Genomic DNA, 18,164 nt, shown 5'->3' with positions numbered 1-18,164 from the left:
CCCAGACGATCTATTCTGTTGTAGCACTAAAGAAATTAAATTTTTTTTTTACAAAATTTGCCAATACATTTATAAACCATTTGATCTAGTATGCTGGTGAGGAGTCAAATACAAAAACGATCAATATTTTTTCTCAGTTATGAACAATAATTTTCCCCATTCTGTGGAGTGTACTAACCTTTCAACAAGATGTCTGTGTACCAATTAAAAATGTACAGTTTTATATACACAACTGTGTAGTTCCTGTATATTAACTTAATTATATGTATGTGTATATAACTCCATAATAATACAGAACAATATTCCTGCAGCACTTCACAATATTACTGATTAAAAAAAAAAAAAAAAAAATCACAGATCTCTCATGTATCTATATGTATAAAGGCCAATGTATGCTAGATACATTAGCCTTCATAGCAAGTCACCTTCTCCACATCTTCTGCCAACATGCATCATACATCAGCTCATGAACTGTTTAAACAAGCAAAAAGCATCGGAACATTTCCCAGAATATTCTGATCAAAAAGGAAACTCAAAGTTCCTCTGTTTACCTGTGCGTCTCTGTAGTACATCTCATAGGCCTGGATGGTCTTGCGGCTGGCCTGGCTGCCGTGGTACACCACAGCGTTGAGCTCAGTCCAGGTCCTGAACTCTCGCTCCCAGTTGGGGATGGTAGAGAGTGGGGCGATGACCAAGAACGGCCCCTCAATGCCCTTCATGTAAATCTCATAGAGGAATGTAATGGATTGGATGGTCTTTCCTAGACCCATTTCATCAGCCAAGATACAGTTACGTCTGTTGAGGACAGATGACATGGACAGTCCAAAAAATACATTAAAAAAAACATAACATGCTACGCATTTTTAATCCCCCTCGGCCAAATATAGTGTAAGATTCTGTTGAAAGTTACTGCCCTATAATTTAGATTAGATTGTCTTTGTGTAAAACTTATTACATACATATTTATATTTGAAAGTACTCAGATATTATAACTGCACAAGGCCATTTGACCTTGAAAAAGTAGGTCATGGTCACCTATTTTCAATAAGCTTCTGCTCCATGCCAAGATGCATCCACAGTATAAATTTGGTGCATATATGTCAATTCATTCTTCAGATATTGTGATTATATCGTTGAATGGACAGACAGACAAAACGATTACAATACCTCTCGGCCGAGGGGTAAAAACAACAGGCGACAGTGATTACCCTCTCAGTGTGACTAAACTGGTATTAGTAGTACACAAATTCTTCTCCCACAGAGGCTCTACTTTAAATTTCATCATTTTCACATGATTCAGTCCTTTAGCTCCAATGACCTAACAGATTTTCCCTCCTGCGTTATTAATGCTGATTTTCCAAAGAGGTGGGGTTGTCTGCTTTCCACTCTAGTGATCTAATGCTAAAAATGTGCAACACAGTTGGAAACTACTTTATAGCTGGAAAATGACCTGTTTGTTCATTTCCTGTCATTTTTGGAAATTTAAGTGAATTCCTGTGATTTTTTCCGGGTCTGGATTACTCATGATATGTCCAGGATTTCAACAGTATACATACTTGAGGTGCAGTCCTGCTTGCATGCTACTAAATGAACATATGTATGTAAAATAATGTCTTTTTTGAAGGAGTTCTCATGGGTATCAGATCATTACATTTACAGTATGGATGACATGAGTGGGCAAACTGAAGCCACACGATACTGTAGGGACCCTTAATGTCCACTTTAAAACCCACTTAGGACCATTAAATGGGATGCTATGACATGTGCTGTCACAGAGTAGACTTTAGGGATACATTCTAGCAAAATAAAGTTGATGTTGACTTACGAGTTGTACCAGTTTGAAGGTTAGCCAATTGAGGCCTTCAAGCTGGTATTCCCTGAGTGCGTTGCCGTTCCTGTAATCCCTGGACCCCTCCTGCTTTTTCCAGTCAGCTGCATGAGGCCGATCCTAGAGACACAAAAATATAGTTAGTCAAAGGTTCAAGCAACAAACGTCCTACAGTGAAACTGCCTGAAGCACCTGGAAAGTATCTCTGAGTTTCTGACCAATCAAAATGCCTGCATGTTTTTTTTTTTAAACTGTGCAGACTCAACAGACAATGGCTTTAAGACTCAAGTATGCTTCAAAGAAATTGCACAGTGGATATCTTAAAGCATTTGGACCCCTTTTTTGACACCAGAATTCTGCATTTATGATTTTTTTTTTTTTTTTTACAATCTAATGTCGCCATCATAATTTTTTGTCTAATGGCTGGTTACAATTAGTGGGATAACAGCATTACAGCCACCTGTTCTACTAGAATTTGGATCAGAATTCACACATTAATATGGACATACAGCTGAGGGAATTTAGGAAAAAACAGCCATGCTCTGCAAGGAAGACAAGCAACAACACATGCAGGTACCTAAAACTGATACGGTACGTATTGCTGCAAAATGTTTTCATACTAATGGATATTTGCAGAAAAAAAAGCATAATAATAAGGTTAGCAATGTAACTATGTATGCACAATGATCATTTACAGCATACTACCCTGTATACTCCTGCAGAAAATAATATGCTGTATCCAGGACATATGTATGCAGGGTGTAGTATCCAGTATGTGATTCCAGACACAGCCCGACAGTCCAGTCAGAGTGGAGGATGTAAATTGCATGCTGAATGCAACAACTCCCACAGAGATGCAGTCTAAGCAGAGACCACTGAACTGCCACTCTGTAGCCAGCAGGGTTTCTTCTTCCACAGGTTATGTTTCTTTTCTATACAGCCACTTTTACCACTTATCTGAAAACAACCCCAGGACCATACAGAACATGTATTGCCTTTTGATATGGACAAATGACATGGCTCAGTTCATTCAAAGCCAGTAAATTCCTATTTTTTAAATGCAAAAACATCACACTGAGGTTTAGTTTTTAAGGACTGCTGACATGAACTAAACAGAAGGTCTGTAAACTTGCAAGGAAGTATATTTTTCTGAAAAATGTTACATGCTCTGGAGCAAGGGAATGTATGTATAATTTTTAATGCCATTTCCCCTTTTTTCTGGGACATTATTTCAGTTTTGGACCCACAGAAAATCCTTGAAGCCACATTACTGCTTTAGCTAAAAATAAATGCCTTCAAGTCCTGCCTCTGTATGAAGGAGCACTTCTAACGGGGTCCTTAAGGAAAAACAGTAGGCAGTACTTAAATAGATGGACACAGAGAGAGAAAAGAGTGATGCAGTCAAAGACCACAGCCAGTCAGCTGCTTCTGTTCAGCATTAAACACACTGTTAGTGGTTTGGCCTGGCCACAAGAGTAGGGCGTGTGTGTGTGTGCGAGTGTGTAAGACCACAAGAACGTGGCCCTGTGGAGAGCAGTTAAAGGAGCTGTAAATCTGAAGAAGGAAGGAGCCGGCAGCGGGCCAACACACACAAACACACACATGCACACACCTACTGGCCTCCTCCTTAAAGTGTCTGGGAGACAGATAGCACCCAAAGTACATTCATGTACACACAGGTCTTACCACTCTCTTAGTGTTGGGTGTGCGTTCTGCAATACGTTCATATTCCTCTATCTTGGATTGGTCAATGTCAGCCTTCAGCTCCCAGGTGGAGTCTTCGTAAGGCAGACTGCACCATTTCACCAAATATAAGGTCACTGTCTGCACACACGAACAGGAAGGAATTTTTGTTAGTGTGTCTGTGGAGAGAGAAGTTCAAACCCATGAAAGATGACAGGAGGAGATCAAAGCACCTCTCCGTTTTCATCTGTGCTCTCTGAAACGTCCAGGACACGGTCCACCTCCACATAGTCCGGGTTAAAAGGCTCGTCATCCATCTGGAGAGTAAGAAAGACAAGTTTTATTGTTGGAACCATGCAGTGGTTTTACGGGGGTTCATAATTTCAAGTTCCCAGCGTATAACCGGCCATTCCATTCCATTTTTTGTATTCTGATTTCTTCTCTATTCCACAGGTGAGTGCCTATCTGTAATCTTTGTCTCACCTCAGTTATGAAGTTGTTGAGTTGCTGCTTGGCCTTAAACCTCTTGACCTTTTGCTGTATTCTCTTGTCCTTCTCCAGTTCTTCCAGGTCTGCCCAGCGACAGTGGAGGTATGAACTGAAAGACACACAAACATCACAAGATTCATATCTGTCACATCGTAACAGGATTTCTACAAGTTCCACAAACTTCAAAGGTGAACTAGGTAAACAAGTGTAAAATTCAGATAATTTAACTTTATACTTTAAGACAGTAACATCCAAAGCCTGGTCTGGCCTGGACTCAAATAGCCATTCCACACTTATTTGCAAGTCATGAGGATAAATTTGGGTATTCAATCTAATTTGCAAAAGCTATTTTATCTGTCCACATTGCTATTTGACTAGATTGTAGACACAAAAATGCAAGAGTAGAAGAATCAAACCATACCAGTGTATTTCTTCAACTTTGTGCTAATAAAATGCTTATAGCACCAATAAATTAGTCTGCTAGCGCTAAAACAACTGTAAAGACTTTCTGGCTGACAGATATTTTCAGACTTAGGGCTACAATGATGAAACCAAGCTATGAAAGACAGAAGGAGCAGGGGGGAAATGTTACTCACAAGCCCTTGAACTTGACATAGAACTCCTCCACCTCCACCTCCCCAGACTCAAGCTAGAAAGAAAAAGGGGTCAATAATCACAACAAATATAGCAATGGTGTGGTGAAAGAGCAGAAGCAACCTGTTATTGTTATACAACATGTGGCTGACTTAACAGCAGTGCAGAAGAAGCCTGCATACCAGCTTCACACTGACATGTCAGTCAACACTGAATCCGACTCTGCTTGAAGTCAGCACAGCAACACCAAGAAATGTTGTATTCACATCTGGTCAGTATGTTGTCTATTCAGAATTACGGATTCAGCCAAGAAGTATGTACATTTTTATGAGTTTTCAGGAAAGGAAAAAGAAAAAGAAGCCAAAAAACAAAACACATCTAAATAAAATGTCAGGAAAATATAACATTTCCTGGAAAATAAATTGAAAAGTGTCTGAAAAAAACGAGGAGTAATAACTGATACATGATGTTATAAGTGCACTTCTGTGAGTTCAAGACAAAAACACTAGCTTTAACTTCTAGTACAGCCATTCGCTTCCATTCACTATTCCTACCGTAACACAGACACACACCCACCCTCCACCATGCTACTACTACTGTAATGCCATGAATCATCAATCACACACACACAGCCTGAGGAAACGCTAGCTTGGCGTCTGGCGTAGCTAACGTTGTGGTTTTGGCTGTACGCCAAGCCCGGGGTCAACTCTGAATGGAGCTGTGAGAGTGTGTGTGTGTGTGTGTAGGTGGGGGAGTAACCCATTGGCAGCTGGCTAGCAAAGGAAAGTTGGCTGGTGACTGTGTGTGTGCACGCGTGTGTTGGCTCGGGGATGAGCTTTCTTTAGAACAAGCCGTCTAAAACAAAGCCGAGCAGAGACGGACACACAAACAGTTAATCACACACAACTCTAGGCGCACACACTGAAATTCAAGAACTCTTGTCTCCACTTACCAAGTGAATACACGCTGTCTGCGCTCTGCGTGTGTGTGTGTGTGTGTGTGTGTGTGTGAATGTATAATCTGCTAAGGCCAGCTGTGTAGCGACTAATCAGATGACGTAAACTATGACTAGGGCCAGTGTGTCATGTCAGTCTGTGTGTATTATGCACGTCTCTCCTGAATCTCACCTGTTTCTTGGTGGTGCGCATGCCCATGATCTTCTCCACAACAGGCCCTTCAGCCTCTGCCACATCCTGCAAACACAGAGGAAGTGTGATTTATCCAGCTGATGACACTAAATCCCTATCATAATGAATCAAATAATGTGTACATGAAGAATCTAACCGGTCAATGCCATGTGCAAGTTAATGGTCATTTTTGATACTTAACATACAGTGAAAATGTTACCTCAGTGTAATTTATTGACAGAACAGGCAGAAGTACATGAAGATAAAGTTATTTACACGTGTTGGCATTGTTACATTTAAACAAATTGCAAACACTGTAGCATACATATGGCTTCTATCTGTATCCAGTCTGCATACCTTGACCCTGATTATGCTTGCATTGTGTCATTTCTTAAAAGCCTTGAGACTGTAAGTTTGACAAATAGGCATAAAGACCAACAAGAAGCATTTGAACAAATACTAACACAGATGAAGAGATCAACATGAAAACACAAACAACCAGCACTAATGACACTTAAAAATCAGAATCTTTGGGAACTTGTGCCTTGTCATAAAGCATCTGTTGGGTGCTACTCACTGATGAACAACACAGGGTTCCTACAGGTTTCTACTAGTTAAATTTAAGACTTTTTAAGACTACTTAGAACAGAATTTAATCCATATTTTATGGCCATACTGGCAGAAATTTGTGACTCCTAAAATTTAGGAAAATGTTTTTATTTACTGCCTTGATTCCCACTGTCCCAAGTCATTTCTCACCGGGGGCTGCAAAGTTACTGATAATTGGTTCCTAATGGCAATACAAATTGTCAGGTTGGCACTGAGTAGACTAATGTTACTTTCTTTGCAGTTTGGACATTTCCCCGACAAATTTAAAACCATTTATGGCAGTATATGGCAAGATAACTTAAGACCCCCTGTATCAAATGCAATACATTTTAAAGACTTTAATAAAAAGGTATTAAATGCAGATTTGTTAATTCAAGACTTTTAAGACTTTTTAAGACCCAGCGGGAACTCTGAAAACTTTACCATATGTCGAACAAGAATTGCCTCCATCTGCCTAAGCACATATATTGTTACAGGTATGTTAAAGTAGAACATACCTGTTGTTGGGATGAAGATGGAGACTTCGGCGTTGGCGAGTCATCTCCACTGTCGTCGTCGTCTGAAATCCTGAACTCCAGATCCTCTGTGTATCTCTTCCTCTTCACTTGACGGCTGGAGCGACGCTTCTGATGGACAGAAGGAGAGGCAGACAGAAAGGCTTTATTCATCAAGCTCTGGTTCTATGTACAATTAAGCTTGGCACTGCCTGTAATAAAATCCTCTTATCCTTTATAACCATACCATACTTGTGCCCTTTCACTTCATTAAGTCATTCATTAAATGTAAAGCAAATGAAAAGGACACTGCCTACACCGTGAACAGAACATGTTATTGTGAAATATTACACTACATTAAAAAGGAATTGAGAGAGGAAACTACAGGCTTGTAGCAGGCCATCTCCCCAGAAACAGACTTCATTTTCATTATTCATTATTCTCTTCCATATGCTCCACCATGTTAGCCATATTGACTTTGAAGAAAACATCACCCAATTTGCTGTGCTCAAAATGTTGCCAAATAATACGGATGTGGAGAAGAAAAACCTGCTGTAACAGGCTAAAGAGGATATGCTGCTGCTGCTAAGGTGTGCGCCTATTTAAATGAGCCCTGACTCTTTATACAGCTAATAGCCAGATGCTACTCTGTTTACATGGCCCACATAATTACATTTGCAGATAAAAGGATCAGTTTCAGTGGCGTGCTGCTCAGTCCGGAGACTTTGGGATTTAATAAAACTAGAGTGGAAAAGGTTTAAATTAAATAAAATGTTTTGAATGTAAAGCTGTCATAAACAAGTATGCAACAGCTGAAAATTTGCTGATGGTGCATCATGTGAAATTGGCAGTGGAATCTGTGTGCTTGGTCTGTAAACAGAGCTGGTTTACAACACAAACAGTAGACTCCTTCCTTCTATTTCTACAAGCTGACACTGAGGGATCTGCAAAGCTTTTATGGCATTTTGCTTTTGTTGCCATGACTTTGTGGAGGTGTGTGTAAGACAAGCTCAAAAGCACAGCAATACTTCTTTCCATGTGATCACCCCCCCCCCATACCTGTACGCCATCATCATCCTCCTCCTCAGCAGGTGAGGGGGGCAGGGACTTCACCTCCACGTCATCACCGACTGATGACTCTCTCTTCCTCTTAGAATCCTTCTTAGCAGCGCTAGCCCCACCCTCTGACTCCACCTTCTTACTGCTGTAAAAAACAGAAGAGGACAAAAAATTGGTCTTTGAAAAAAAAGGTCTCAAAAGTACAGAACCATGCCTCAAAGTCTTTCCTCTTTTGCAGTTTCACTGTACACACTCTACAAGCCATTTGTGTGACTGTGTGTGTGTATGTGTATGTGTGTGTGCCTGTCTGTCCCAGGGCGGTCGCCATGTTTGATTTACCCATTTAGAAGTCATTAGTGTGCCTGAGGCTCTGGCGCACAGGGGGTTAATATGATGAAAGACTGCACGGAGGCGGAGGGAGCAGATAGAAAGATACAGGCAGAGAGGGGGCCCAGAGAGAGAGAGAGAGAGAGAGAGAGAGAGAGAGAGAGAGAGAGACAGAGACAGACAGATTCAGAGAGAGGCCCCAGAGAGAGGAGGCGGGAGGGGTTGAGAGGCCCCTAGGCTTCCTCTAATCTCTGGCATGGAAAGAAAAGAGGAGCTGGCTCTGTCTGCGAGTGTGTGCACCAGAGAGGAAGGCAAGAGGACACTCAACACCTCCTCTGTCTCAAACACATAAACACTACCTGGCACTATGCTTAAAATGTTATTACTTCACTAGCAATAGGGAGTATATAGTCAGACAATAATTATGGGTGACATTCAATGTATTTTATTGGAATACCGTCTCCTTTTGAATGACACTACATGGCATACACACATAACTAAACAGACAGATACATAAGTGTTTAAGTTTTTGCTTCTTAGACCCACAAGATACAATTTCCTCTGAAAAATCTTCAGTTGCCTAATGGATCAAGTGGATAAAGGGCACTGACCATGAACTGCAAAACCCCTTATTCGATTCAGGGTCTTATCTCCTTTCTCTGTCCTTGTTTCCTGTCTCATCTACACAGTCCTCTATCATGAAAGTTCACATGTTGAGATTACAAAACCTTACAGGCCTCAAAATCTGATCGTTTCAATGCAAATGACACAAATTTTGTCTTGTACTATAAGGACTAACAGACTTCATCTAGACCATAAAACACTTTTCTTCTGCGGGAAGCTCATGAAACATGAAGTGACATGTAGGAATTATCATGGGCTCAGGAGCTGAAATCAAAGTTTGAGAGAGTTGCTGACAGTTCATCTTACAGCTACAGTAAGTTTTTATTTTTGAATAATGTATATCTGAACTGTCTCATTTTATATTTTCCTGAAAAAACAAAACTAAAACTTACGTGAAAGAATGGTGATTACATCACAAATTTTAGAGTCAAGATGCTGGCTTGAAGATAAGACAACAAGCAATTATCAGTTTAGTTTAACTTTGGCAACTTTTCTAAGTCATAGGTCACAACAACATTTTATAAACTATTGGTCTTAAGAAGTTCACCAATAGTGGCCAATGGCTATACAATAAGGGGAACTTACTGCAGAGAAGTCAGACAAGATCTGTTTCCTCCATTAAAATATCCAAGATGTGAACTGAAATTACTGATGCTGAGGGAAAATAACAGCTCAAGAAATAAAAAACAGTTACACTGATGTTCAGTTCAACGTTTATGCATTTCTGTCAGTATTTATTGCTTTGGGTATTTTCAGTTCAACAGTTATCCAGTTTAATAAAGTCACAGGTTGTTCATTTACAGATGTCTTTCCTGTTTTAAAATGATTAATCCCCATTCAGAATTCCACTATCGCTTATCTTCTATTAAGTTGCCTATTGAATTAATACTAATCAGCACAAGTCCCACAAAAAAACAAAAAAAACAAAAGGGATTTATCTATCGGCTTAGTAGTTGTGAGCCTTTGGTTATAAAATCAAGGAGTTTTACAGTGAAGCAGAGTATTTTGTGAACCTGGAACTGGATTCAAAAGGACTGGACTAGTCAAAGTTCTTCCAAAGTGCTGTTTATTTAGTAAAACGTTTTAAATATTTATACCTACAGTATGTTCTGATATGCAGTTTATGCATTGGGGTCAGATGGTTTTCTGAAAATAAAATACAAGAATGTCTGTTATGTCCTTGTGTTTCTTCCGTCTTGCCCTCTGCACTACTGTTATGCCTCGATCTCTTGCTCTGCCTGCCTTCCTCCCTCCTTCGCTCCTGCTTGCTCGCTCCCTCTCTCTCCCTCTCACTCTACGTCTCTCGCCCCCTCTCTGTCCCTGGGGCCCTTCTCCTTTCATCCTCACGCCAAGAGCAATCACCATCTCCGTGGTAACGGCTGGTCATGTGACCTGCACCTGTTCCTCTGGCTGGTCGCCACACGCTGGAGCCATCTGGCCACACACACATGCACGCACATACACACACTTCTCCACTTGGCTGCCTTCTCCCCTCTCTTCCTCCTGGCTTCTTCATGGCCTCACTTCTGTTCTCCGTCGCTCCATCACCTCAACTCTTTCACTCATTCGACTCCCGCTCCCATCTTGACTTCAATGCACTGTTTTCTGTCAGGTCCAGACATTCCTTATATAATACTATAAAAAATTTTTAACTTACACAAAAGTTAACATCCAGTGCTGTCCCTCTCAAGCAAAGTTTTTCATGTATGTATTATAAATAAATACATGGTTGCAATGCATTTATTGTAAAAACACTGCCACTATGTCCTGTGGGGAAAAAACAATACCATTTATTAGTGTTGAAGTCAAAACCAATTGAACACCACGTCAAGACTGAGACACGAGTGAATCCAGACCAAGAACCTGAGGGGTTGAGACCAAGTTGTGAGTAAGACAGCGAAAAGACCAAGACCAGAATAAATACACTACAAGAGCATTACAGAAACCTAGTTTTTTCCAGATACTATAGATTAATATGGTATGAGGGTTTAGATGATTCCCCTTAACAGTGAGTAACGAATGGAACATTGAATCAAGACTTGGCAGCAAAATCTTTGGAAGATTTTTTTTTTTTTTTCAAACCACAGAGATGATGTTTAAACCAAAAAACACACCAAAAGTTGACTGATATCCTTATAGCTGTGGTCTAGAAATAAAATCCTGAGTCAGCTTTGGCTTGGAACAAGACAACACAGAGCAAAACTGCACTAAATCCAACTTAAGACTGGCAGCCTGAAATATCCACCAAGGTTTTGAAACATGCCACAGATACTGGATGCTTCAACAATAAACCTCATCACATAAGGGAACCTGATGAATTTAAGCAGGCAGTGGTAGCCAAGGAGAAAGGTGAGTGGCAGCATCAAACTTTGGAAAATTAGAAACTAGAGCTATGTAAGGGCTTCTGACAAGGAGGTACACTGTTCACAAGTTGGTGCTAAAGTCCTCTTCATTCATTATTATCATTTTTTTTAAAGTCACAGCATCATTTGTTAGCATCCTCACTGCTAAGACTTATCATGGAAGAACCAATTTTTAACAAACCAATCAGCTCCAGAGCAGATGAGTTCATGATGCTCATCATTTGTAGAGTTTTGACTTCCTGTCAATGGGTCCAACTAGCTGCAAGTGAAAGATATTCAGGGGAAGAAATACCACAATTTTAAAATGCACACGTTTCTTCTTAAGCCCACTCATCTGTGTCCAAAAGACAAAAACAGGTGACAGTGTTTCATGTCACTATGGAAAAGTGAGGCCAAAACATCATGGGTGTCTGAGCTAGATTGTAGATCTTCTACAACCTGTAAAAACTTAGGGCAGAAGTCTCATTTCCTGTCAGACCACTTGAAAACAATGACATAAGGGAATTTTTACACAGCTGTGCCAAAAAACAATTGTGCATAGAAACTTCAACTCTTAAACTTCAAGATTATCTCACTCTGTCCTTACACATTTCCCGCAGCCTCTCCTCTAATCCTGAGTCCAGACTCCTACTGCTTGCCATTTTGTAGTTAAAACATTTTTGGCTTCATTTCTGACTGGCTGGGCACGCAACCTTTACAAGAAAGGTTGAGAGACTTCTTAGTCTGAATTCCTCAAAACTATCTACATACATTAGGTTAATGATTTAAACCACAGAAAGCCATAAGATGTGGTAAGCAGCTACATCTGCTTAACAGCTTACTGTTTTGCAGCCAAGACATTAACCAATCTAAGAAATATCTTGGTTTGATATTTTTGACAAGTGCTTGTTGTCTGTTTTGAAATGGAAATGAACAATCAATTGAAATACTATCAAATGCAATAACCAAATGGCAGGAACAGAAATGGATCCATAAAGGCAAAATATGAAAAAAATAAAACACTGCAGTACTACAGTGATGCCTCATCCTACAAAGTTTGGTACAGACCACAACAAAATAAGTTTAAAAAAAAAACAAAACTGAAATTAACATCCTACTAAAATCGCGAATTGCAAAACTAACAAAGGTAACTGGAATTTTTGGGCAAATCATCGTTTAGCCCTAATGTGTGATAAACTGACACTAAGCAAGTCATTTCCTTTACTTATTGACAAAAATATCCCTTTGTACAAGATGCTCAGAACCACATTTACAACAAGTGGGCAGAAAGTAAGAAGTGGTTTCTGACACCAAACTGCTAAAAAAAAAAAAAAAAACACAAGTAATTTGATAATGAGAATCTGACATGCCAGTAATCACAGATGTCTCCATATGAAGCTAGTCCTGGCCAGGTGTAAACAGAGGCTCCTCCCTCTCCTCCTCAGTGTATGTCATTCAGTATGCACTAGACTCCTGGGCTTCTAGGCTGGCATTCACACATGCCGGCCAGCTGTGGAGTGCTGTCTCTCTGTGTATGCTCTTTTCAGACTGAGGAAAGGAGTGATAAAGGAAAGACAGGAAGCAGAGCAGGGGGAGTTCAAAAGGGGAGGGAAAAGAGAAGAAGTGAAGAGGAAGAGGGGAAGGGTGGGGTGTAAGGGACACCTGCTGCCGTGATGAGTCATACTACTGAACCCCCATACACATGAACACACACACCCCGTGGCAACAATAAAAGCACCAATGGCCAGAAGGCAATGCACACACTCTCACACCCTCTGTGTGTTCAGAAAGTGCTTCATTTGCACACAAGTCAGCAGACACACACAAAGCAAAGTAAGTACATGCATGTCTGACTTCTTTGTGTGTACTGCAAACAAATCACCCTTACGCACACACATCGAAGGAAGGGTGTGGCAACAGAGCTGGGTTATTTATAGATGTACTTCCTCACAGAGAGGTAGACACAGAGAGAGAGAGAGAAAGAGACAGGGGGAGAGAGGGAGAGAGCGAGAGAGAGAAAGAGAGATAGAAAGAGAGGGGGAAAGCGGATGAAGAGAAAGCAAGGTCAAAGGAGAGGAGTGAGCTGACTGGACAAGTAAAGCGCCTGATTCTCTGTGTATTGTGCGCACACACACCTGCCTGCAGCCGCAACCACTGAGAACACCTGACATTTACAGGACCAACAAAAAAAAAAAAAAAAAAAAAAGCAGCCAGCCTGCACTAAACAGTCTTCATATCAAAGGTGATTCGCTCTTCCAAAACTGACTGAACATCCAAATTAGTACACAGTCCTAAGAGTCTGTTGTTGAAGAATAAACACGTAAGGAAAACATAAAATAGGTTCCATACAGATGAAGACTTTACCAAATTTGTTCAATTCAGAACTTGTGTAGTATCGACAGTAATCAACCTTATTTTCTGCACATGCACCAAGACTATAAATTGCAAATAACTGCTGGTAGTTAATGCAGCATGACATGTTGGTGCATATTCATCCAAATATAAAAACCATGCTCAAACATTGCTGTGAAATAGCAAAATATGTTGATGGTATAACAAAATACAAGTCGAAGTGTTTCAATTTAATGGCATGCAATCAAGTTTTGACAGAAGCTTCAATCATATTCACTTTGGCTTCACATATTTGCTGTACATTGAAAATGCAGCCTGTATTAAAAGACAGATGTAGTAAAAGTTGATGTCAATGACTGGTTTGCATTGGAGGCACCTGGAAAACTGGAGTTGTGGCCTGTGGTCTGATCTTTTCTGGACCAGGACTTCCCAGATAAGGAGATCAGGGACTTTACAGCTGTGGAAACTGATCCCTAGGCCTGTTACAATTATTACTATTGCTTTATCAGTTATTTCGCATAAATGACAGTTGTCTCCCTTCAGCTAGATGAAATTAACAAGTGTCACATTCCTCATCACCGTTTTCCCTGTGTGTGATTTGACTAGGGCTCTTAAAGTCATCTGGACGTGCTTAACTTCTACAGGTACCTGTGATTATAATTTTTTTTTTTTTTTGTATATTTCAGTTAATAGACACCTATTCAAGTTATGTTACAGTGTTTACAATACTAAGGCAAACACCATATGCATTTGTATATGCACTATGAGGTATATGTGTTCCAGAGGTAGGGTTGTAACAATGTCATGGTGTTACGATTAATCATGATTTTAAATGTCACAGTTAATTAATCATCAAGGCTGCCAAAAACCTTCTCATAAAGTGCAGTAGATCAAGAGCAGAACCAAAGACACGCCAATATGCGCTTACCACACAGAATGAAAGCAACGTTACACAAATGCTACATTCAACATTCCACAAGTGAAAATGGCAGAGAAGGAACAAGCTGACCATCTGTCTCTATTCGCTTTTATGTTCAGACACGAAGTCCACAGCGAATTTTGCCCAGTGAAGGTTTGCTGTGGAGGGCGGACACATTTCTGAATTGTCTTGAGGGGAAATATATTTTCCGGGCAAGCTTTCTTTCGTTTCCATAGAGTCTGCATTCGTTACCGTTATCTACGCAGCTTCAGGCTACCATTGCGCAACCCATTCACAACAACCTGGCTGCATAGCTTGCGTAGAGTAGCCATTCTTCTCCCGCACTTCAGACTATCACACAAGCTTCGGGAGGGTTAACTTGTGAATTGATGCAGTAAACATGCCCTGTTTGATCACAAGGCAAACTGCATAAAATAGCCTGATACACCTGTAGAGACTACAGCCGACATTTGAACAGGTAATTAATTACAGTTGGAATTTGAACTTTTCACCTCATGCTCGAACAAATGTTCTTAGTTCAAATAAAAAGTGACAGCCCTACTAAGTACTAGGGACGCAACGGCACAGTTTATCCACAGTTCAGTACGTATTGCGATTCTTGAGTCACGGTTCACAGGATGGTACGGTTCAAACGCAGAGCCCGGCTGTGTGCCAAAACGTAACAGAGCTGATGGAGAGCCTTAAAGCTCATTTATATTTGCTTTACATACCTAAATAGGTTCATCCATTTTTAATGTTGTCATGTGTCACTGCCTTCATATCTCTATGTGTCATGTACATTGGAATAAGCAATTCTCCATCAATCCACCAGAGGGCGCCACTCTTAATTACCATACTGGCCAAATACCACAAAGAAGAGTAAGGCTTTTTGAGAAGAAGAAAGTCAATAATAACAAACATGGCGACGACAGAGGAGGTTTTACTAGGGAAGAGTAGTTTGAAGTAGAAGGGCTGTGCTCCGCATCCAGCTTGAGCTAGGTTCTGTTGCGTAATGCTTGGACGGGCTCCACATCCAGCTCTAGCTGGGCTCCGCATCCGGCTCCAACCAATGACAGTAGAATTCCATAAGTCAATCATCTTGCTAAACTCTAATATAAACCCAAGTTGTCCGGAAATGTCATTTGAAAATGCCAAAAGAGCCATACATGCTCATGCTCGTACTGAACCGTGAGGGGCGTACCATTGCACCCCTAATTGGCAATATTGTGAAATGAATTGGTGCAAAATAATCGTAGTAATCATGAAACCATAATTATTTCTGACAATAATTGTAGCACCAAAATCTCTGATTGTTACATCTCTATCCAGAGGTCAGAGCCAATAAATAGCGCTACTTAATAAAGTGTACCGGACAAAAAATACAAAAAATATATATTTTTGAGCTTATACCTTGCTAGCTGCATAAAATGATAAAAGCACAAATAGTTAATGGCCTATATACATGTTAGGTAATGTGTAATATGCAATATGCTAAACATTGCAGAAATAAATTCAGGTGTCTATTAAATATTAAAACATATAGAGATGTGTGAGAACAGTAATGCCAACTGCATAATATACAAAAATAATGCAATACTAAAATGATAATTTTACCCAACGAAGGCAACAGGGCTGGCACTGTTGTATTATTATGTAACAGTAAACTTCTGTTAGAACTTTGGAGACAACATCTAGTAGCCATTGGTGATATTGCACCAAGACAGTTCAGTAGTGGCTTCATTTTGCAGGTTAGTGCTTTTCCCTACATTATAAAACTACAGGCATACAGGACAAATATACTCAGCTACTTCAAATGGTCCTGAAAAATGCACAATGCCACTAACAACAAATACATGGTATACCTAGCTAAGACATGTGGTGACAGGGCTATAAGCCTGTAAGTAAACAGTAAGGTCCCAAGAGTTAGCAATGCAACATATTGGTTAGACCAATGAAACAAAAGCTTCAGTCTGCTCTGTGGTGGTTTATTTGTTCATACAGAGATGCAAATAGACTGAGCTCAGAGAGAACATACTGTCACATACTATGGACCACATGAAAAACCTTTGAGCTTTAAGACTCATTTCTCCACCCACTCATGGAAATCCTGTACAAATCCCCCAAAATGCAAAGAACTTATTTGTTGGTGGACGCAGGGGTTTTCTCCACCCAGGGGGAGAATTTTTTTCTCTAAAATTTTTAAAACTAGTAAAAAGTCACAGTTCAAAGAGATAACAAGAACTACTTCAACTCAAACACACCTCCTCTGTTAGAAAGACACAGAAAGGAAGAGGGGAGTGGGGAGGAAAGATGAAAGGATACACTTCACTTCAGCAGGAAGAGGTGGAATTAGAGGGAGGGGAAAGGAGGAGAAAGAATAAAAGAGAAGATAGTTCGGTGATTGCACCAGTCCACCATTTTAGAGTAGCAGTGAATGGCCGGCAGCCATTATTATGCTAAATTAACCTGGGAGCTCCAGGCCGCTACTCAAGATGGAGGAAAGCCTGACAACAGATAAGAGCTAGTTTACCAACACACACACTTGCATGAGGGGCTGAAAATGAACTCCCCCACCCCCACATTTCCTCTGCCCTCTCACACACAGAGTTGTGGCTGTGGAGTGGTCAGCAGCATGGCCTTCATTATCATTAGACGCCATTTTCTGCCACAAAGATTACAAACGACCCCTCCCCCAACACATGCACACGCACAAAACGCCTGCCCCCTCACCCTCACTCTAGGTCCCCCCAATTCCCCGCCCCCTGTCTCTTTTCCAGTGGCCAGTGCATGCATACGCGCACACACACCTCCCCCAGCGCTGACCCCTGCCTGCTGCTCTGGCCCTCCCTCTTCCTCAGGATAAAAGGAGGCGAGAGGAGAGGGAGAGAGAGAGGAGAGACAGAGGGAGAGAGAGACATGGGGGCCGTCCTGACACATTCCACAGTCCGATCAAGTTTCCACCTTCACAATGAAAGCACCTCTGACTCTCTCACACACACACCAACACTCAACCCTCTGCCTCTCCGCCTGTCTCTGATCTGACAGACTGAGGGGGACAAAGTGAGAAAGCTTCCCCACCAGCAGAGTGCACTCATCAAGCAAGGGCAACAAGATGGAGACAAGTGTTGCTAGTAAACACTAAAAAGGAGAAGTGATGAGGCCAGAGAGGAAGAGTGAAAGGAAGACAAGAGAGCGATAAAACTATGTAAGCAAAGGGAACCAAAGCTGATATTGTAAACACTGATAAGTGGTAAACCTTCAGTCTACCTCTAAAGAAAGCTTAAAGATCCCCTAAAGTTGGGTTATTAGACATGTGACAATATGTTGTACCAATTCATAGTTTAATTGTGATATAGATTTAGCATAAGAAGTTCAACCTCAAAAAAAAAAAAAAAAAAAAAAAAAAAAAAATCAAAACAACAATCCATTCTGGCATCTCAGTGTACATAAATATTGTTCAAGAGTAACTGTTGAATGCAAAATATTTCAGAGATGGCTTCAAATTTCCACAACACACTTGTATAAACTACTTAATACATCATGAATGGCACCAGAATGTTTCACCAAAGACAAACACCAACCTCTACAAAGATATCACTTGGCAAGAACTTTTACAAAAACTTAAAGAAGAAACTTTAAGTGGATTGATACTTCACACTCAACACTCCTGTCATAATTATACATTTCATATGAATACATCTGAATAATTTAAACAGG

General features: G+C 40.6%; 1 protein-coding gene across 1 annotated transcript in view; it reads right to left on the bottom strand.

Annotated features, from left to right (window-relative positions):
- Positions 1-18,164, bottom strand: part of chd7 (chromodomain helicase DNA binding protein 7) — a 71,819-nt gene that overhangs the window by 25,458 nt on the left and 28,197 nt on the right. Inside the window, 10 exon segments of the mRNA XM_030160250.1 lie at positions 552-795; positions 1,826-1,839; positions 1,841-1,948; positions 3,515-3,652; positions 3,745-3,828; positions 3,995-4,109; positions 4,597-4,649; positions 5,722-5,787; positions 6,828-6,956; positions 7,884-8,028. Coding sequence (XP_030016110.1) covers positions 552-795; positions 1,826-1,839; positions 1,841-1,948; positions 3,515-3,652; positions 3,745-3,828; positions 3,995-4,109; positions 4,597-4,649; positions 5,722-5,787; positions 6,828-6,956; positions 7,884-8,028 — 1,096 coding nt within the window.

Source organism: Sphaeramia orbicularis, chromosome 17 (assembly GCF_902148855.1).
Source record: "Sphaeramia orbicularis chromosome 17, fSphaOr1.1, whole genome shotgun sequence".
Taxonomy (NCBI): Eukaryota; Metazoa; Chordata; class Actinopteri; order Kurtiformes; family Apogonidae; genus Sphaeramia; species Sphaeramia orbicularis.
This window is presented reverse-complemented; position numbering and strand designations above follow the sequence as displayed.